General features: G+C 50.8%; 1 protein-coding gene and 1 long non-coding RNA gene across 3 annotated transcripts in view; one reads left to right on the top strand and one right to left on the bottom strand.

Moving 5' to 3' along the window:
* LOC132691056 (uncharacterized) overlaps positions 1 to 21421 on the bottom strand; it is a 66067-nt gene that overhangs the window by 7990 nt on the left and 36656 nt on the right. Inside the window, exons 2-4 of one of the 2 annotated variants that reach the window (XR_013552380.2) lie at positions 6087 to 6173; positions 3980 to 4063; positions 1991 to 2053 (exon numbers count right to left, since the gene is read on the bottom strand). This is a non-coding gene — a long non-coding RNA (uncharacterized LOC132691056). Of the gene's footprint in view, positions 1 to 1990; positions 4064 to 6086; positions 6174 to 21421 lie in introns of both variants that reach the window. The other variant, XR_013552379.2, reaches the window with a different exon arrangement.
* On the top strand, positions 6599 to 7881 carry LOC132689895 (free fatty acid receptor 2-like). The gene has a single exon (XM_060649781.3). It carries the CDS (start codon positions 6808 to 6810, stop codon positions 7879 to 7881), a length of 1074 nt encoding a protein of 357 aa, XP_060505764.2. The 5' UTR covers positions 6599 to 6807.

Below are 21421 nucleotides of genomic sequence, written 5' to 3'. Positions count from 1 at the left end.
TCGTCACCTTTTTTTTTTCTTCATATACTGGGAACTTCAAAAAATGGAAGTGGTCTAGGCTGTCCTGACCGCTGAGGGGCCCTGCTGTAAGAACACTGAGCATCCTTCAGTTCCCCAGCACCTGACTCCCTTCCCGTGTTTAGGGAACTGCCCATGTCTGAATCTTTAGTCTTGGTGGGAAGCAGAGCCTGGCTCCCACCAGGGAAGCTGATAACGCTGGGACCTTGTTTTCTGGGCATCTCTCCTGTGTTGAGCTAATCAGGTTCAGCTGCCCAAACTCAAATCTGAGGCTACAAAGTGGTACAAAGAAGGAAGGCAGCAGGGAATTGCTCCCGGCGGTGGCAGCAGTGGTGGCAAATAGAATAGGACTCTAGGGCCACAGCGCGTGTGGGTTTGAAGGGGAGGGGCTCCTGTGCCCTCATTGGACTGGGTTGGGTGGCATAACTTTTAACGTGGTCCTGACTGCACAGCTCCCTTTATTCTCCAAGCTTCGTTCTCCAGCCTTCCTGGCAGATCTCTGAGCTACCCAACATGTTATCATATCATCTCTAAATTAGCAGAGTTGGCTTCTGTTGCTGCAATTAAGAGCCATCTCTGAGACGCTGTCCAGAACGGTGATTATGGGCTAAGAGAGCCTGCATCCTATTGAGTGATGTGAAACCCATTAGTAATCAGTAAAATGGGAATGCATTAAAACAGCAAACAGACACTGCTTGATAGCCATTCAACTGGCAAAAATCCAGAAGCTGGATAATGCCAAGTATGGGTGGGGATGGGTGGGGATCTAATGGCCAGGAGGCCCGTAGCTCTGTCCTCTTCCTTTTTTATGTCTACCTTGGTCCTATCCACTCTCCCACCTGGGGCAGCCCAACAGAAGAGAAGGCTCTGGCTGGGTGGTGTGGGATGTACTCTATCACGTACAGGACCATCTCTGCTGAATCACAGGTGTTTGTGTGACACACAGCACAGCTCGTGAAGAATGCTCAGTAAATGTTAGCTGTGGATGTTTTCTCTTGCTTTTAATTTTTTTTTTTTAAGATCACACACACCCAGAAAAAAGTTTTTTGGTTTTTTTAAATGTTTTTATTTTGAGAGAGACAGAGAGTGTGTGCATGCGTGCACACACACACATACACACATGTGCGCACGCGAGTGGGGGCGGGGCAGAGAGAGGGGGAGAGTGAGAATCCCAAGCAGGCTCCACGCTGTCTGTGCAGAGCCCAATATGGGGCTCGATCTCATGATCTAACAGCACAAAAGGATCTACACAGAAAAGTCTCCCTCCCATCCCATCACCCAGTTCTCCTTTCCAGAGACAAACCACGGCTCATGCGTGTCCCGTCCCCAATCTACACTCACCCGGCATCCAGAAGGATCCTTTGGAAATGTGAAACAGCTTACCTCACACCTTTGCCCACCATATTCCGGGTGTCACTCCACAGCCACGAGGCCCCACGTGGTCCCGGGCCTGCTGAGCACCTGACTTCATTAGCACAACTCTGCCCTCTCCCAGTCCCCTTGCTGCCGCTCCGGCCTGCCTGGCCTCTCCCAACACACTGGCTTCCCTCGGGGCTTGCCGTCCCTGTGTCCGGAACACTACGACAGTCTCCCACCTCATTCTCTTCTTCCTTGCGGGTCTCTGCTCAAACATGACCTCCTCTGAGAGGCCTTCGCAGACTCGCCCTCTGCCCCCATCTCTGTCTTCCTTCTTAGCCCCAGTCCAACCCCCGGCTTATGCTACGATCCATCTGCAGACTGCCTTGCACCAACGGAATGTCAGCTCCGTGAAGCAAGGCCTGTTCGCTGCTGATTCCCCAGCACTGGCGAGGGTGGTAGCATGGGGGCTGCTCGGGAAACCCTCGCTGAGTCAATGTGTGGGCGTGTGTCCCCTTCTCTCGTGCAACTCGCCATTCCTACGACATGCTTTTTCCTTTTAACGATACATCTCGCAGTTGGATCTACGCTGGCATGTGCAGATCTGCCTGGTTACCTGTAGCAGGTGCGTGGCGGGTCCACCGACTGGGTGCTCCATGGCTTTCACTCGATCAGATCCCTGCTGACGGATATAAGTTGTTCCCAGTCTTTTATTATCACAGAACAAACAGACAAAGAACACTGTGAGGATGTACTTCATGCACACGGGAAAGTACATCCATATAATAAACTCATAGATGTCAGCGTGTTGGACCAGATGGTATGGGGTTTTTCATTCTGAAAGGCATCAGCAAATCGCACCCTCCAGAGAAGTGTCCCAAGTAACGAGGGGAGAGAGAGGAGCAGGAGATGAGGTCAGAGAGTGACAGGGACAGGAAGCCAACACAGTAGAGCCTGCAGGCCACGGTAAGGACTGTGGCATCGACAAGAGATGGGAAGGTCACGGGGTTTTGAGTAGAGGAGGGATGTGACTACTTAGGTTCTAACAGGACCATTCTGGCCGCCGTGGAGAACAGACTGAAGGGGCAACAGGAGTAGCAGGGGGATCAGACAGGAGGAGATGGTTCAGGGACACAGGCGAGCGATGGGGATGACAGCTTGAACCAGGGTGGCAGCGGAGGGTGTGGTCAGTGGTGAGATTGGGGATATATTGTGAAGAGACAGCGGAAGACGTCTGCTCATGGAATAAATGGCAGAGGAAGAGAAGAATCACGGCTCTGTCTCGGGGTTTTGGTCTGAGTAACTGGAAGGATGGGGTGGCAAACCTGTGTACCCTGGGGCCCCACTCCCGAGACGTGGGAAGCCAGGGCACGCAGAGGCAGCAGCCGGTGGAGGGGGTGGCGGCCGGAAAACCTTAATTTCCTAACAGGTGAGGTTTCTCCATCTTCGACTGTGTGGCTCCAAGGGGTGCAGCTGAACCGCAGTGGGCTGAGCTGTCCAGGGGGCTGGCTCAAGAGCAAGCGCAGCAGCGACTACCTTGAACCCTGCTCCCTGGATGGGCCCATGTCCCTCCCTTCCCTTCCCTTCCCCTGGTGGCGCATGCCGCTGAGCGTGGGACTGGACACCACTGTTCCTTAGCCTCTTAAAATGTTTCCCAGAGACTTCATGTTCAGCGCCCCCCCCCTCCTCTGGCCTTTCCCCAATCTGTTGGTGTTGATGCTGAAGAGGACAGTGATAAAGACACAGTGATGTGTGTTAGAAGGAACAAGAAGGGGGCTGTCAGCTTCTGCCTGGCTGCGGCAGCTTATCGGGACACACCAGAGAGCAAGAGAGGGAGATAAGATCAACGGATGCAGATGTGACAGCTGTCTGTCCTCTGAGGTCCAACAACTCCAGACGACAGTCAGCACTCTCTAACTCCCTCCTGGGCCCTCTCACCGCCGCCCACAGGCTGAGCGGCCTGACCTGGCTTCTGCACCCAGCCACCCTGGCCTCCTTTCGGTTCCTCTGACACAGCAAGTCTGTTCCCGCTGCAGGGCTCTGGCGCTTGCTGTCCCCTCTACCTGCAACGCTCTACCCATGGCTGGCTCCTCTCCTCCGTGCGAACATCCCTGCTTAGCCCAGGCCTTTCCTGACAGCTCTCTCCCCCAAAAGCCCCACATCAGCCTCCCTCTTGATTTCCCTTTCTGCTTCATTCCTTCACTTGAAATTCCCTGGATGGTTTCCCTGATTACTGTCTGTCCCATTCGCCCGTGTCCGCGGCGCCTAGAGCAGGGTCTGCACGGAGCAAGGGCTCAGGGCGTCTGATGACTGGGGGGTGCGGTGATGTGAAAGGGGAGGCACGTGGAGGAAGCCGCGCGCCAATCAGCCGTGAGCAGCCTGGGCAACGCTTCACTGAAGGAAAGTAGGGATGCTGCGTGGCCCGCCCCCGTGACGCGGCTGTGTGCGAGGTCCACGGAGCCTGCTGGTTCTCTCAAACAGTTTAGTCTGCCCTCCCCTTTCTACTCCGGTGACCCTGGGACCCGAGCACCAAGGATGTCCCAACACTGCTGGCTTGGGTGACAGAACGGAGATAAACGGAAAGACAAAAAGTGCAGGTTCTGACCTCCTTGTCGCTTGTGTCGGCAGCTGGCAAGCTCTTATGGGCACCCCCAGCTCTTGTCCTTTCACTCCACAGTTATGCAAGTGCCTGTGACACGCAAGGAATTGTACATTGGTTTTTTTCTATGGACAAACTTCAAAACAGTCCCTTGTGGAAGAGCCAATCTTACCTAGACGCCACCCCAACATCCCATGGGAAGGCCAACATCCCAAGGGTGGGCTAACGGACTCCCGTGGTCTCCCGTGGTCCTAGCACCTGCTAATAGATTCTTCAGCTCTGTTCTGACTGGGGAATCAGCTCCTTGGGGACAGGGGTGGAGAAAGGAGGACCCTCCCCTGGCATTTTAGGATGAGAGCAGCCTTATGTGGCAGCACTCTTCACCTTTCCAGTAAGTTTCTGTCGCTCAATCAAATGCAGACAGCAACATGGTACAAATTAATTTGGTAGAGAGTGAAAGATAATTATGTTCCCTTTGCCCATGTGTATCAAGCATCAAAACCAATTCCTGAATGCCCATTTTAGGACAGGTACAGTGTAGGTTAGGGAAGGCCAGCCTACAGGAACATAGAGAGATCACTTGGGGACCAACGTGGGGAGTGATAGGCAGTAAGAGATGCTTTCTGGGGGGCGCCTGGGTGGCTCAGTCGTTTAAGCATCCAACTTCGGCTCAGGTCATGATCTCACAGTTTGTGAGTTCTAGCCCTGCGTCGGGCTCTGTGCTGACAGCTCGGAGCCTAGAGCCTGCTTTGGATTCTGAGTCTCCCTCTCTCTCTCTCTCTGCCCCTCCCCCACTTGCAGTCTGCCTCCCTCTCTCTCTCTCTCTCTCTCTCTCAAAAATAAATAAATATTTTAAAAAATTTAAAAAATAAAAAAAGGAAGGGACCTGATGGGCCAGAGGAAGTCAGACGATGCTTAGGACACTAATGAGTTTCAGAAGAGCCTCCTAGAAAGAGAACAGGAAACTGATTATGTCAGGGGCCTTGAGAGAAAAGACGGGGAAGGAAAGGGTGCAGAAAGAGTGGAAGGAGCAGGAAGAGGCCACATGTCCAAAACTGGAATAATTTCCCATGCAAAGGAAAACAGAATTGATTACTTGAAACGGGGAAAGAGGAGGAAGCCCAAAAGAAGAGTTGTGATCTGGATTCTGGGAGAAATAAGTTTGGTGGGGGCAGAATTTGGTGGGGGATCCAGAGGGTCAAACCGCCTTGGGAAGAGCTCAGCTACTGACCTTCCTTTCTTTGACCACGTGACTCATCCAGGTATAAAAGTCTCGTGTTTGTGGAAGAGAAAAAGGTGGTCCAGTTAGACAAAGTTCTTCCTGCTCCTGAGACCCAACGAATTTGAAAAGCCATCCGACTGTCTCCAGGAAAAGGCAAGACACCCAACTTTGCTTGTGCTCAGGGAAGAGGTCATTGGGATCACAAGCCCACAAAGGGATGGGACAGAAGGAAGGAGTGAGTGTAGATAAACTTATGAAGGGGGGGCAGAGTATGGAGTTTACTCTCCGAGGAGATAGGACGAGAGGTCAGAGAGATGGGAAAGGGGCCAGGACAAGTCAAATGGCGAGCTGGTGGTGCTGGTGGGGGCCGGGTGCAGGTGAGAGGGGTGGGAAAATGAAAAGTGAGCTCAGCCCCAACTAGATGGGAATGACCCTGTTCACCTGGCCCTCTACCTCAGATGCTCTGATCTGGGAACGTGATACCTAGATGGAACACCAGTAACATGCTAGCAGTAACAGGCTGAGGACTCAAGTTTTATTTTAAATGTCTCCCTTCTAGTGATAAATAAGAGATTAAACATTATACTCGATAGACATAAAACTCACATACATGTGCTTTCTTCAGGCAGCGAGAAAGGGTACATTTGCAGGTAGCAGGCTGGGAATTGTGGTTCTTCTAGAGAAATCATGGTTATCTGTGATACGAGGACCTAAGTGATTTTCCCAGTCATGTGACTGACAGGAGGCATGGCCCGGGGCTGGGATCCTGCCGACCTGGCCCAGCTCAGAACCCTCCCATCCCTAGCCCTTCCCCCCACCCCACCCCAAAACCTACAGGTTTTCTTTGAAGGGCTCAGAGTAGAATCAAGAAGCTGGGTGTCTGGGACTCACCTCGGGCTCAACATGCCCATCCCTCAGGCCTGACCAAATTCTCATTTGCAGGGGTGAAGCTGAGAGTCTTCTGTTCAAGCCCAAAGACTGGTGGAGGGAAAAGAAAGAGAAAACAGGCAAATATAAAGAAAGAAACCACAGCCAGGCTGAGCAAAATTTGGAGAAACTCAGAGACAGCCTCAGGCTTAGTCCCTCTAGGTAATGAAGCAGCTGTTTCCTTCCCCTCTGTTCATACAGCCATTCATTTATCAACAGATAGTGTTGAGCACCTACTATGCACCAGGCACAGTCCCAGGTCCTAGGACACAGTGGTGAACAAGACAGATGAGCTCACTGCCCTCACAAAGGGGCCTTTCTAGTGGGGACTTGGAGACCTCAGAACTTTTCCTGTGGGAACTTCTAAGACATCACAACGTTTAGGAGACTAATCATCCTTCCTTTCTTCCGTCCTGTCCTCCCTCCCTCCCCTCCCCACCTCTCCTCTCCTTTCTTTTCCTCTTCTTCCTTCCAGAAGTAATTGTGCAAGGGAGCAAGGAGGCCTTCTTTCTCCCTGACGCACAGGAAGCAGAGCAGTGCTCAGTTTTGAAGGGTCAGCCACAACCACTCGGCAAGGCAGGGAGAGGAGACTCACTGAGGCTGACAATGGAGTCACCTTGGTTTGGGGCTGGGAAGCCCATGGTCAGAGAGGATTCTGACTTCATTTTCTGTCTCTTCAGGAAGGATGGCCCCGAGTCCCCACAGCCTGGGACTTCTCTTTGTCTACATAATGTATTTTCTCATTGGTCTCCCCGCCAACCTCCTGGCCCTGCGGGCCTTCGTGGGGCGGGTCCGCCAGCCTCACCCTGCGCCCGTCCACATCCTCCTGCTCAGCCTGACGCTGGCGGACCTCCTGCTGCTGCTGCTGCTGCCCTTCAAGATGGTTGAGGCCGCCTACGATTTCTGGCCCTTGGGGGATGTCCTGTGTGCCCTCACTGCTTACGGCTTCTACAGCAGCATCTACTACAGCACGTGGCTCCTGGCGGGCATCAGCATCGAGCGCTACCGCAGCGTGGCTTTCCCCGTGCAGTACAAGCAGTCCCGTCAACCCGCGTACGGAGTGATCGCCTCTCTGGTCTCCTGCCTCTTGTCCTTCGGACGCTGCAGCATTGTGATCATCGTCCATTACTTACCAGCCAACAAGGTCGGGGGTGAGGCCAACGGCCTCCCTCTCTGCTATGACAACTTCACCCAAGAGCAGCTGGCCATATTGCTTCCTGTGCGGCTAGAGCTGTGTCTCACCCTCTTCCTCATCCCCATGCTGGTCACCATCTTCTGCTACTGGCGCTTTGTGCATATCATGCTCTCCAGACCCCAAGTGGGGACGCGGAAGCGCTGGAGAGCGGTGGCGCTGGCCGCCGTGACCCTCTTCAACTTCCTGGTCTGCTTTGGGCCCTACAATGTGTCTCACGTGGTGGGGTTCTTAGAGGGAAAAAGTGAAAAATGGCGGGTGTACGCTGTGTTGCTCAGTGCTCTCAATGCTTGCATCGACCCCTTGGTTTTCTATTTCTCCTCCTCAGTTATGCGCAAAGCCTTGGATAGGAGGCTACGGAGTCTGCAGAGCTGGGCTGCCTCGTTGGCAGGGCGCTGCAGGAGGAAGGCTGGAGAAGCCGCCGCAGAGAGAGGAGATGAGAGTTTGGGTATGGCCAACGTCGGCTTCACAGGAGACCAACTCTGCCAGCTCGGGGAAACATTTTGCGGGGAGGGCTCCAAACGGGGAACAGTGAAACAGAACTGGGGTGAGTTCACCTGTGCCTAGCTTAAGAGGCACAGAAGAGCAGTAGACCTCTCAAATCCAACTCATCCACTGGGTCGGTGCTTTTGTTTTGTTTCCTGGCAGTTATGACATTTCCTTATTTGTGGCCGGCACTGCCTTCTGGTCAGCCACAGCCCTTTTATCCTTGGAATTCTCTCCCCATTCAGTAGCTATATGATGGTGGCATTCCTTCAGCCGGTGCAAAGCTTTTTGCTCGATCCTTGGCCCTGACTCGGCGGGGCGGGGGGGGGGGGGGGGGGGTGCTCCACGCTCCAGGTCTGAACGTCTAGCACAGGCAGGAGTCTGGAGAGTCAGACAGGATCCTGCCATGGGAGCCCGGAGGTCTAGCCCCCCAGCCAAAGCGGTTGCTGGCTCAAGTCTATGAAACGGGCAAGAAAAGAAACAGTCCTTGAGGGAAGAGTCACCTCTGGTGTGAGAAAACTCGGGTCAGGATACTCTTCAGTAGTTCTGCCCTATTTTCAGTCTCCAACACTGTGTATGTGTGTCTTCTCTTTTGCGTCATCTATCTCGCCAGAAGTCTGTTGAAACTCATCTTTTCAAAAGCCCAAGGCCTTCTCTGGTATTTATCTATGCTTTCTATTTCATCAGTGTTGGGTTGTCCCCTTCCTCCTACTTTATGGAGTCTTTTCAGTTGCTCGCTTTCTAACGAATTTCAAGTTGACATTCATTCATCTGTAACCTCTGTTCTTTGCTATCGCAAGCATGTAAGACTATGAAGTGCAGTATCAGTGGGATGCTACAAGCCTGCATTTGCATAATTTGCACTATTTTAAGTTCTAACAGGCCCTAATTTCCACAGGATTTTTTTCCTTGGACTCAAGTTTAGACATTTGCTTTATTTTCAAGCATACAAATTCTTCTTGATCCTTTCGTTATTTGTTCCTACCCAAATGGCACTGTGGCCAGAGAATACGGTTTGAATGGTTCCAACTCTTTGAAATTTGTTGAGAACTGCTTTTGGGCCTGGAATATTGTCAATCTAACGTTCCAGGTGTGACAAGAACATAGATTCTGCAATCGTCAGGCGCATGTTGTCTCTGCACACCTTAGATCAAACTTGTTCATCTGTGATGTTCGAATCCTTATAACCATTATTTACTTTTGCTCTATTTGATCTACCAGTTACATGGAGAGGTATGTTACCTGCTCCTCCGTGATGGTGAACTTGTCTACTTCTCCTCGTAGTTCTGTCTTCCTGCTAAAATGAAATGTTGGTCATTCCTTTTGCCTTAAAATTTATTTGGTCTGATATAAATATAGCCACACCAACTTGTTTTCGTGGTTAGTATTTTCCCAGGACATCACTGTCCATCCTTTTACTTTCCAACTTTCTATATCCTTAGGTCAGGTGCATCTTTTACAAACAATATATACAGTGGCTGGATGTTTTGTATGTAATATGGTCTGACAATTCAACCGTATTGGTCTTTTACCTGTATTGTTTTATTCATTTACACTTATATAAAAATAACTGCCAATATGCTCGGATTTATTTCTGCCCCATCTTATTTTTTTTTAATTAAAAAAAATTTTAATGTTTATTTATTTTTGAGAGAGAGAGAGATAAGAGTGCAAGCAGGGAAGGGGCAGAGAGAGAAGGAGACACAGAATCTGAAGTAAGATCCAGGCTCTGAGCTGTCAGCACAGAGCCCGATGCGGGGCTCGAACCCACCAGCTGTGAGATCATGGCCTGAGCCAAAGTCGGATGCTTAACTGACTGACCATCCCAGGTGCCCCTGCCCCATCTTATTTTTAAACACTTCCATGGAAGTGTACCCACATACTGAAATATACACTCATACTGCGAATGGCCTAATAGTAATTGTAACAGTCAGATGAATTATCACAGTGAACACAGACATTTAAGAAAAAAAAAAAAAATGAAACGCCTACCATCTTATTTTGTGCTATTTTCTTCGCCTTCTTATATTTCCTTTTTCTCTCTTCTTGCCTTCCTTTGGGATTAAGTTTTTTTTATTTCTTTTCATTTCTCATATCATTCTCATATTTGTTTCTCATATCACTGAATTGGAAATCGTATACTCTGTGTTTAGTATTTTAGTGGTTATTTTAGATGTTTTAACATGTTAAGGGTTCCTTAGTTGGTTCCTCTCTCCCCTTCTTCCTTCTTCCCTTGGTGTTCTAGACAGCGTTCAACTATGTGACTCCTATACAGCAGTTTTCAAAGTGTGGTCTATAGACCCCTGGGGTCCCAGAACTTCTCTGGGATCTGAGGAGTCCAAACTACTTTCATAATTATATTAAGATGCTAATTGCCTTTTTCGCTCCCATCCTTCCACGAATGAATGCACAGGGGAGTTTCTCAGCAGCTACCTGACATGTGATAGGATAACAGCTTTGCCAATAGAGCTGCCTTCTGTGAAGCTTGAGGTCTAAAGAGGTCTGCAAAAATGTAAAACAGTGCCACTCTTCTCCCTAGGATTTTTTCTTTTGAAAATATAGTTATTTTCATGAAAGTATGTCTTTATATTAACATGTAATGGTTTTCTGATTATTTTTAAATAAATTAATACATATTTAAAATGTTGTGTTTTGGGGCACCCAGGTGGCCCAGTCACTGAAGCGTCTGACCAGCTCAGGTCGTGATCTCACGGTTTGTGAGTTGGAGCTCCATATCGGGCTCTGTGCTGACAGCTGGGAGCCTGGAGACTGCTTCAAATTCTGTGTCTCCCTCTCTCTCTGCCCCTCCCCTGCTCACACTCTCTCTCAAAAATAAACAAACATTAAAAAAGTAAAATGTCCTCTGTTTTAACTTCTAATGTGGTACATGTCAATGGCTGGAACATAACACTTTAAAAAGCTCTTTGGGGTCCCTCGGAATTTTAAAGAGTATAAAGGGGTCCTGCGAGGAACAAGTTTGAGAACTGCCGATCTAGTGTGCCAAGGGGGCCTCCGCGGGTTCTGCTGGATGCCACTGCACGTCCAGAAAAACAGTGTGCTTCCTGGTGTATCGGCACGGAATGATTCACAACTTCGTAAAGTTTCATGCCACTTAAACTTTTGGAGATGTGAGTTTAAAGTCTGCCTGGCCAAATGCAAAGCTTTTTGATGTTTTAAATGGGAGATGCAAAAACCGGAACCACCCCGTCATGAGCTAAAAGAGTAGCAGACCGGCCTGGATGGGTCGGATACTGTGCGCTCGCCACTTTATGCTAGTCAAGAGTCTTGTTCCAAAGGTCCTTTGAACTGGCGTTTTTCTTCTTGTTCCGTGGATGAGGATCACTTCATCTGCACTTAGGTGGTGGTATGCTGATCCAAAATACAGGTAGGGTTCCTTCTCTTGAAAGTTGGACAAACCGGAAATCTCCATACTAATTATATTTGGCCTACGGCATCCTGAAAAAACCTGCACGTTTGATTTTCATCAGCAGAGATCAAAGACAGCTTGTCGGGACAAAAGTTATGAACATACTGAGTGTGCTTTATTTTTGGCGGGGGGGGGGGGGCGGTGCTTCACAAAGCCCCAGTAACAGCCCCAGTCTGGCCGCCGGGGTCCTCGGTAACAGGTAGTTCATACAGTCTAAGTTCAGGGCTACTCCCCGTCGCACCTCCTGGGAAATCCACGGTTCCTGGAGCGTGGTGTTAAGGAGGAAAAACAAAGGCTCGAAGATACCATTAGCAGAGTCCCCTCAGCCCTCTCTGGTTTGCAAGTTGAGGGTGGTGAGGGCAAACTTCCACCAGAAAGGGACTTTGGCATGAAGTCAGGTCACTTGGCTTATGTAAACGTAGGGGACAGCTTTCTCTTCGAGCTGGGCTCAAGAAACCACACCCCTAGAGAGCGCCTCACAATCGCTGAAGGCATGACTTTTTGACAGTAACAACAATGAACTGCACGCTGTTTGTAGTTTACGTTACATTAAGTAAGTATTATTTGGCAAAGACAAAATGATATTAAACGTGCTTTCAATCCATCTACTCCATCCTATTTGCAAAACACCTGCGATGCTCCCAGCTCACTTGGCAGAGTCTGTGCCCCCACCCCGACTTGGGTGGGGAGCTGATGGCTTACGGGACGTCTACTGAGAGCCCTACTCAGGCATTTCCAGTATCACTCCCATGAGGAAGCCCCATTACCCGGGAAAGGGTGCAGAGTGATAAGAGGCAAGTGGCGAAGGGCAAACTGTTTGTTGGACTCGAAGATTCCAGCTTTATCACGGCACGCTCTGCAATCCCTTTTCAAAAGTGAGCTGGCAATTCAAGGTGGACATCTGTTGCTCTGGCCTTCTTGGCGTCCCCCTTCAGTGGCGACAGCACCGCTCCCACACCACCCCCAACCGTGATGTCTGGTGGAGCTGGCTTCACCCCCTCCTTCATACTCTGGGGTACAGGTGTGACCCAGGGCCAGAGCGAGCCATCAGCAGAGCCCATCTGACCACAGTGATGGTCCACACCCGAGCATGTGACTCAACCCAGGCCAAGGAAAGCTAGCCGGGCCCTTCTCTTTTAACCATTTAGGAGAAAGAACTTCTTCTACTGAACTCACCTTGGGAGAATGCTGGCTTCAGGGGCCACTTTGAGGAGAGATGCTGAGGTCAACTAGAAAGAAAGCAGTCCACGCATTTGAAATCCCAAAGCAAGACATACTCTGGGGTTATTCAGATCTGAAAACCGAAAATTCTCCCTCTTTAAGAGCTTAAGCCAGTTTGAACTGGGTTGTCAGTCGCTCGCAACCAAAAGATATATCATTCCTCAATTGCTCACAGTGGCGATCAGTCTTTCTTCAATTATTTTAAAAATTCAAATCAAAAGTTTAAGTGTGAAGACTTAAAAACATAACAAATATGCCTATACCCATCATGCAGAGTAAATGCTTGTTAACAATCATATTTCTTCATATTTTAAAACATTTTGTTTTCAAGCAATCTCTATGCCCAATGTGGGGCTCGAACTTACAACCCCAAGATCAACAGTCCCATGTTCTGACCGAGCCAGCCAGGTGCACCAATATTTCTTCAGATTTTTTTTTAATGTTTATTTATTTTGGAGAGAGAGAGAGACAGAGAGAGAGAGAGAGAGAGAGAGAGAGGGAATGAGAGTGTGTGTGCATGGGGAAGGGGCAGAGAGAGAGCAGGCTCCAGACTCTGATCTCTCAGCACAGAGCCAGACGCAGGGCTCAAACCCACAAACCATGAGATTATGACCCATGAGATTATAACCTGAGCCAAAGTTGGACGTTCAACTGACTGCAACACCCAGGCACCCCACATTTCTTCAGATTTTTTAAGGTGATGTTCCCATTATGTTTCTCTCTCACTGAATTTCCTCTCTTCTTCGCCAGAAGCAATATTATTTTGGAATTGAAGTGTATCTTTCTGGTCCATGGACATGTCCATAAAATGTACCTGAGCCCACAAACACAGTTTAGTATTCTCTTCTGTGTGTGTGTGTGTTGCTTTTTTTTTTTTTATGTCCACAAATATCACATGGTCATCCTGTGACTTGCTATTTTCCTTCCAAATCATGTCTTTGATACCCACGCCTCTGACATTCATCACTGAAGCTTAGGGCTCTCATTCATTTCTTTGTCTGCTGAGTAAAATGCCATCCTGTTTAAAAGCGGTTTCATGTTTTCCATTCCACTAGTTATAAACATTTGGATAATCTATTTTTCACCAGCATAACAATGCTGCTTTGGACATCCCTGTGCATGCCTCCTCGTACACATGTGGGAAAATTCCTCGAAGCAGAGAACCACTGGGTGGCATGGAATGTGCATTTTCAGTTTTAGCAGAAGCCACCAAGACCAGCCCTGCAGCGAGTCTGGCCCTGGAGTGGACACAAGGTGATGAGTGGGAGGGAAAGGGCTAGGCACGTGCTACCTGCCAACAGAGAAAGGGGTTCAGGTGAGGCCCGAGACCTGCAAAGTAACCTCATGGACATACACATGGACCCTGTGGGGCCCTGTGGGGCAGGCAGCCTCTCCAGGACTCTAGGGATAAAAGAGTGGCCCGTCTCCCCATTCCTCACCTTTCCTAACCCAATCCGGACTCTCGTGACCATTCAACAAAAGCATAAAGGTAAAACGACACAACTAATGCAGCCGAGAGGGGTTTCCCCCCACTGTGTAGTTTATGCAAAAAGCGCACCCGGCCTGCGGAGAAAAGGGGGTGGAGGCGAGCGCAGATGGACAATGGAGCGAAGGGAAGATAGATAAGACGCTGGAATCCTGAGGATGAGAATGCAGCCCCTGCTGGCCCTGGGCCCTGGGCCAAGACCAGATGCAGCTCCTGTGGAGTGGGAAAGCACAACCTGCCACTCATTCACGTGTCTGTGTCCAATGGCTTCCAAGCAAACCGGGGCTGCCCCGGATCTATATGGCTTATGCAGACGAGAGGTGAGAAGGCAGAGGTGGTGCAGAGGAAGGGCACGGGGACACGGGGAGACACGATCAGAGGTGCTGCCTGCAGACGTGATGGGCCGTGTAAGGCCTCACTTTCTTCTTGGGTGCTCATGTGTCCGGGGACTCTAGAGAGGTTTTGTGAGGCAGGGCTGAAGACTAACCGATTCAACAAGATCCTCACTAGGGGCAACTGACCAAACAAGGAACACAGCCAGGGGCAGGGATGGGAGTACGTGAGAAAGCTGGCCACACGCAAGTTCATTTGGCATAAGCAGCCCAGAGACAGGGATGTAAAACGGGTTTCCTGAACTATGAAAGCAGAACAAAATCTGAAAGAATAATCACCGTTTGAGATCTAGAGACGGCCAACGAGAGTTTTGGGGAAAACAATGAGGGCTGAGTGGCCTGATAGCTCAACTCCTGACCTTCCTCTTCCTGACCCACAGCAAGTTCAAGTTCAAATGCTCTTGGCTCCTAGGGGACCCTGAGGTGACAGAAGTACCTGCCTCTGCACCTTCTCCCATGAGTTGGTAAACGTCCGTGGCAGCCTGATCTCCAAGATCAGTCTGCCTGGGAACGGGCTCAGGTTAGTTCAAAGTACCTAGCAATCCTAGGAGAAGGCACCCTGAAATCTGACCCAGAAAAGGAAATGTATAGAGGCCCAAGTGACCACAGGGTCACAGCCAGGGAGTAAGGTGAGGAGTTCATTCCCAAAGTAGGGGTAAGGCCATAATGGTAAGAGACCAAGAAAACTGAGCAGGGACTCGAGGTAAGGTGGCAGAGGGATCATGTAAGTTGAGGTGGGGGGGGGGGGCGGGGGGGGGGGGACACCAAGTAGAACCGGTCTTCCTCTTCAGACTAGAAAAAGGCCTGTATTCGATCGGCCTAGGCTGTACCAGGCCTCCCCTCTGTGCTGGCACCACTTCCTGGGTGGTGACCTGGGGTTTTGCCAGCATCCATTCTTCCTTCTTCTGGTAGCAGTATTCCAATTTTCCCTTAGTCAACCACTTCTCTTCCACTGTCAGTCCATGTGGCACGGGGCAAGAGGCAAAAGGCCAGCCCCGACCCAACCACAAGGGGAGGACACGTTACCCAGACAGGTCCGTGTCCAGATCAGTCCGTCCAGAGTCAATCATTTCTAGTCTCTTCTAGAGTGTCAAATCTAAAATGATTTGGAAAGAAGCATACTGTTTCCACGGGGTGGTTAGGCTGGTAAAATGTAATCCTGGAGCTTGTGGGAGCCATCTTGGCCGGAGAGGGCCTGCCTGAGAAAGAAGCTGGTGTAGGAATCCAGAACTGAGACACGGAGACAGATGACAACAGCTTCATTTATGCACCTGGATCTGGCCATTCCCAAAGCCACTTTGCCCCAGACTCTTTAATTACATAGCAAATAAATTCTCTTTTTTGCTTCATCAGCTGGGACAACGTTCTGTCCCCTAGAAGCAAGACATCAGGACAAACAGTTGATACACGATTTGTCGTTAACAATAAAGAATAGGTGCTTCTGAATTATATCTTTTACGATATTTTAAAAACAAATCAGAACAGATTCAAGGCTACCTGTACAATTTCACCAATTCGTTTGCATTCTGACATGCCAAGATGAGAGTCAGGGCCCCCGGGCTGGGGATGGGACATAGCTCTGGGCATGCCGGTGACTGCCTTCTCTGCTCCAATAAGTCAGCCGCCTAGTTAACAATCCCTTAAATCAGGAGAAGTGTGGTCTGCATTTGCAAAAGTGCTTCCACACGTATCATCACACGAGTTATAAGACAGTGAAGCTGGTTTCTTATGCCCTCTTCAGAAGCAAGGACCCTAAGAGAGTCCGGAGAGGCTAAATGCCTTCCTCAGAGATACACGGCCGGTCAGTGGCCACGCCTGGACCAGAATCTATGTTGGTCCCCCGGTTCCAGCGCTCCTTCGCTTCCACCAGCTTCCTCAAAAGTCAGTATCTGGTGTGTGGGACTCAGGGACAGCAGTTGGGAGGAAAGTCCCGGCTCGCTCCCTGGGGGAAGCTCTCACAAGGGCTTTGAGGGAACAGAGAACAGAAACTGCCCGAGGCTGGGAAGACTCGGCTCTAGGAAGATTCCCGACTACATCTTTTCCATCAGGGGTTTATATCCCTCTTTCTGGCCATCTAACACCACCGAACGCCCTTCCTGGGGGTCCGTGCCCGCCCAAGGTAGAAGCGGAAACTTGCTCTGCAGGAGCCTTCTCGCATCTAGGGCGCAGGCACGTGGCCTATTCACACGCACAGGAGGGCACGGCGCTGCCAAGCTGTGGGGTGAAGGTGCGGGTGTGGTGTGCACGCAGCCGTTCCGGGGAGGGTGGCGGCACACACGGGCAGCTCCGAGGGCGTAATCCGGCATGACCTCCACATCTGCTTCTCCGGCTGCCCGGGGGATTCCAAGAGCCGCCTCCTGTCCTTGAAAGAGAAGGTTCCTTTCTGCCTCAACTAGCGAGAGGGCTGTCTGCTGTCTGCACCGAGAAGGCCGACCGTCCTCTTCGTCTACATCTTGTCCGTGCCATCGGTCCCTCTGCCAACGTCCTGGCCACGTGTGACCTCCCGGGAAGAACGAGGCCCTGCCCTGCTCCACCCACGGCCTCCTGCAGCGGCAACTGCCACTGCCCGACACGGTCAGGCTGTGGCCAGCGGTCCGCGCCTTCGTCGGTTCTGGCTTCGTGGCATGTGGCACGTGGGAGCAGGGCTGTCCCTGCGGGAGATGGGCTGCTGTGCCAGCCCGCATCTTGCCCCTACAACTGGGCTGCCCTGTGCTCCTAGGGCCGCAACAAACGAATGTGACGGCCTCCATTTCTCTGTGAGAATTCTGTCCAACAGCAGCTGGGTGTGGTGCAAGAACGCCGAAGGACTAAATGCCAGGATCTTGGGACTCTACCTGCATTTCCGGGGTGGCGGGGGGGGGTGGGGGACAGGAAACATTATAGAGTACTTACTGCTCTAAATGTTTCCTATGCTCTAAACCGCTATGCCAGCTCTCCCAAAAGGCGTTCATTGCAGGGCCCCAGGAAGGCTTGTCCAGGGAGACAGACACGGGCCTGCACCCTCACTTGTCCGTCATTCATTCCTTCACTCAACTGCATCGATGGGGTACCTACTCCAGGGCAGGCCTTGCTCAAGCTGTAGAAAACACGACGGTGAACAAGACAGAGAAGCTACCGGCTCTCACAAAGGGCATCTTCCGGAAGGCACTTGAGTTGAGGAACACTGGTATGCCCCCTCAGGCCGGGCATTTGGGCTCCCCGGAAACAACACGGTACTTCAGACTGATTACGCTGTGACCAAACGAATGAAAGACCTGAGGCAGCTAACAATGTCATCTTGACAAGTTAAGTGTGGCTTCCTCCTCCCTGTTTCTGGGACAAGCAGTGGTGAGAGGTAGCAAATAAAAAAATAGTTGTTTGTTTAACCTGCAAGTGTGTCTAATTATTAAGCAAACGAGAAGTTCTTACTGGAACAATGTAAAACCAAGCCCGTGACCTGTGCACCAGGAACTATTGATGAACAAAGGGTAAATAAAGACCTTCCCGTCTGGGTAAAGCACAGTGAAGACAGACTACCGTAATAAGGAGGAGAGGGGCCTTCTGTAGGTGGAGTTGCCATGCAAGGAACCTGTGAGGAGGAAGGAAGTGATCAGTCATTGATTCTCTGCTGTTGACACGGCCCATCTTGGTGACAGCCTGACCCCGGAGCAGAACCGGAGGAGGCCGAGGCAGCTCCAATCCTGCCCCTTCATTAAGGAGCCTGAAGGCTTCCTTTTGGAGGCTGTCAGTCCCCTGCCCAACAAAAAATCAGAATAAGGCAAGGTCCCCAGGTGGCTGAATGTGCTCTGGGAAAGGACTGTGGGTGGCATGGGACGGAAGGAATCATGACAGCGCCACACTGCTGGGGACAGGGCGAGAGCTTCCCCTCCAGGGCACAGTCAGACAGGGAAGGGAGAGATCACAGAGAGAGTGCAGGGGTAGAGAGACAGCAGCATGCCGAACTGGGCTGGAATGGGGGCAGGGCGGGGCGGCCGGAACAGATCAGGTCACGGCCACAATACTACCCGCTGGAACTTCTGACTCAGATGCCGTCGACATTCTCTCTCGTGGGCAAGAGAGGGGTTGGCAGCAGTCACGGCTGGAATGTTTTGGGGAGTCTGTTTAGCATGTCAGCATAATCAGTCCCATGCGTGGCCACTGGAAAAAAGTTGAGAATCGCTCCCATAAAGAGTTTAGTTGTCTGGTGACAATTTACAGTAGAGAAATAGCTGCAGTTCTGCAAAGTGTCTTCACCTAAGTGACCTCGTTTCTTCCCCCAAACAATCCTGCTCTATTCACGGAGGGCTACGACTCACAACAAAGCCCAGAGAGGTGACGTGACTCCCCAGAGCCATGCAGCTGATCAGGACACAGCCCTCAGGGGAATCCAGGCTGCCTTCCCAGCTGCCTGGCTGACATCCCCTTTTGGGAGGTTTTGGAGGGGACGAGGCCAGAAGGCATTCAGAGTGGTCAGCCGGCTCCCCTTCTGCCTGTGGTCCCTGTCTCCACCACGGAGCCTTATAGTTCCAGGTGAACACCAGCTGTCCAGAACAGAACTGTGAACTTGAACAACCCCAAAACGGCCACTGGACCCACTCCTCCTATGTGACAGCAGCTCTCAAACCCTGGCATGCACCAAAATCTCCCGACGGACTGGTTAAAACACAGATCACAGGGTCCCATCCCCAGAGCCTCTGACAGAGCAGGTCTGGGGTAGGTGGTCAAGAACGTGCATTTCTAACAAGTTCCCAGGTGACGCTGATCCTGCTGGCATAGGGGCCACACTTTGAGGACCACTGATCTGGGATGTAATGGGCATCTTCCCCTCCTGGAGGTGGAGAGAGGTTATGAGACTCTGGAATCCTTACGAGGAGACTTCTTCAGGTAGAGAAGAAGAAAGGATGAGAGGGCGAGGTGGAGACCTCAGCAGAGACCTAAGGAGCTGCTTTGCCAAGAGGCACACGATAGGAAACCCAGTGAAGAGGGAAGCAGCAAGATGAGGTCAAAGCAAGTCAGGAGGAGCTTGTGAGACACGGAGCAGAGGACAGAAGGCTGGGACCAGGCTAACGTTCACTTTAGTTACCAAAGAGCACTATCACAACCATCCTGCAGTAGGACTTACTTACGGGATTTTTAAAAAATTGGGGTGCCTGGGTGGCTCAGTCGGTTAAACGTCCGACTTCAGCTCAGGTCATGATCTCGCAGTCCGTGAGTTCGAGCCCCGCGTCGGGCTCTGGGCCGATGGCTCAGAGCCTGGAGCCTGCTTCCGATTCTGTGTCTCCCTCTCTCTCTGCCCCTCCCCCGTTCATGCTCGGTCTCTCTCTGTCTCAAAAATAAATAAACGTTAAAAAAAAAAATTTTTTAAAAATTAAAAGAAAAAATCAACATTTTTCAGGGCGCGCCTGGGTGGCTCAGTCAGTGAAACATCTAACTCTTGGTTTCGGCTCAGGTCACGATCTTGCAGTTCGTGAGTTCTAGCCCTGCGTTGGGCTCTGTGCTCAAAGTGTGGAGCCTGCTGGGGATTCTGTCTTCCTCTCTTTCTGCACCTCCCCTACTTGCTCTCTCTCTCTCTCTCTCTCTCTCTCTTTCAAAAATAAATAAATAAATATTTTAAAAAACTCTTTTAAAAAAATTGACATTTTTCTCACATATCATTTAGCCTAAACCTAGCCAAAAATAAAATAATGATAGTAACAGCAGCCAACACTTACAAGTGCTTGCCACGTGCCAAACGTGCTCATACATGCATACGTTTACACACGTGCACACACACATGTGCACGCATACACATACACAGCCCTTCCAACCCTCACGACATCCCTAAAAGGTCAATATATCATTATCCCCATCCTACAAATGAAGAAACTGAGGCCCGGATAAGGTAACCCTGCCCAATGTTACACACACGACGCACAGCGGGGCCAGGATTCCAACCCACGTGGCTGGGTCCACAGTCCACGCTCCTAACCCCTGAAATGAGGGCTTCAGGGGTGTAACTAAAGGCTAGGTAACTTGCCAAAGGACACAGAGCGAGCAATGGGATGGACACCGACACACGACTATGAATACGACTCTCACACCTGAGTGTTAAACACTGGCACACGTGGGCTGTGGCTGGTGACGGTCACCAGGGGGTGCTAGGCTGGGATGGCACCAGGGAGAGGAACCTGGAATTAGCCTGAATGAATCCTGGAGACGACCCCTGGTGCGAGTTGGGCGCGAGATGCCCATCCTGTCTTCTCCGTACCCCTCGGCCCTTAGTAAAAATAACCCCAAAGCTGACTTTCACTGGTATCATGAAAACAACTGTTTCTGATTTTGTCTTTCAAATACAAAAGTGTATGAAATATGCTTTTTCAAAGTACTTACTCCATCCCATCCCACACCCTGTCTCCCCAAACAGCCCCCAACCAAAACCTTCTGCTCTTCAGAGAGACTGAGGGGGCAGGTCAGCCACACGGTATCAGATGGATGGCTGGGACAGAGGAAGGAAGTGAGGCCAGCTGGTGGAAAGCAGGGAAACTCAGCTTTGCCCCACTTGGTTCCTCCCACACCAGAAACTCTCCCTCCTCTTCCTGCTTATCCAGGCTTAACACCTGGAGAGGGATGGTCTAGGAAGCCCCCCATCCCCACTCAACCCTCCCCCCCACCCCGACACACACACACATACACACAACCACAGACAGCAAGGAGGTAACGGCAGGGACCTGAGGATCATGGGAACCACTGTGGCCTGATACTTGACTTCTGCTCCAGAATTGAGATTCCTCGGTAACATTCAGAGGGTGTGGCCTGTTCTGCGTGGGCCAGGGCGGGCAGGAATGAAGGCAAGACAACTCAGGGAGGGGCATCTGGTTGTGGCTCAGTCAGCTGAACATCCGACTCTTGATTTTGGCTCAGGTCATGATCTCACACTTCAGGAGTTCAAGCCCCGCATCAGGCTCTGCACGGACAGTGTGGAGCCTGCTTGGGATTCTCTCTCTCTCTCCATCTCTCTCTGCCCCTCCCCTGCTCATGTGTGCTCTCTTTCTCAAAATAAATAAATAAACATTAAAAAAAATTAAAGAAAAAAGACTCAGGGGGAAAAGCAGCACTCTCCCTTCCCAATGCTTTCTT

This window comes from Panthera onca, chromosome E2 (assembly GCF_046562875.1).
Source record: "Panthera onca isolate mPanOnc1 chromosome E2, mPanOnc1 haplotype 2, whole genome shotgun sequence".
NCBI lineage: Eukaryota > Metazoa > Chordata > Mammalia > Carnivora > Felidae > Panthera > Panthera onca.
This window is presented reverse-complemented; position numbering and strand designations above follow the sequence as displayed.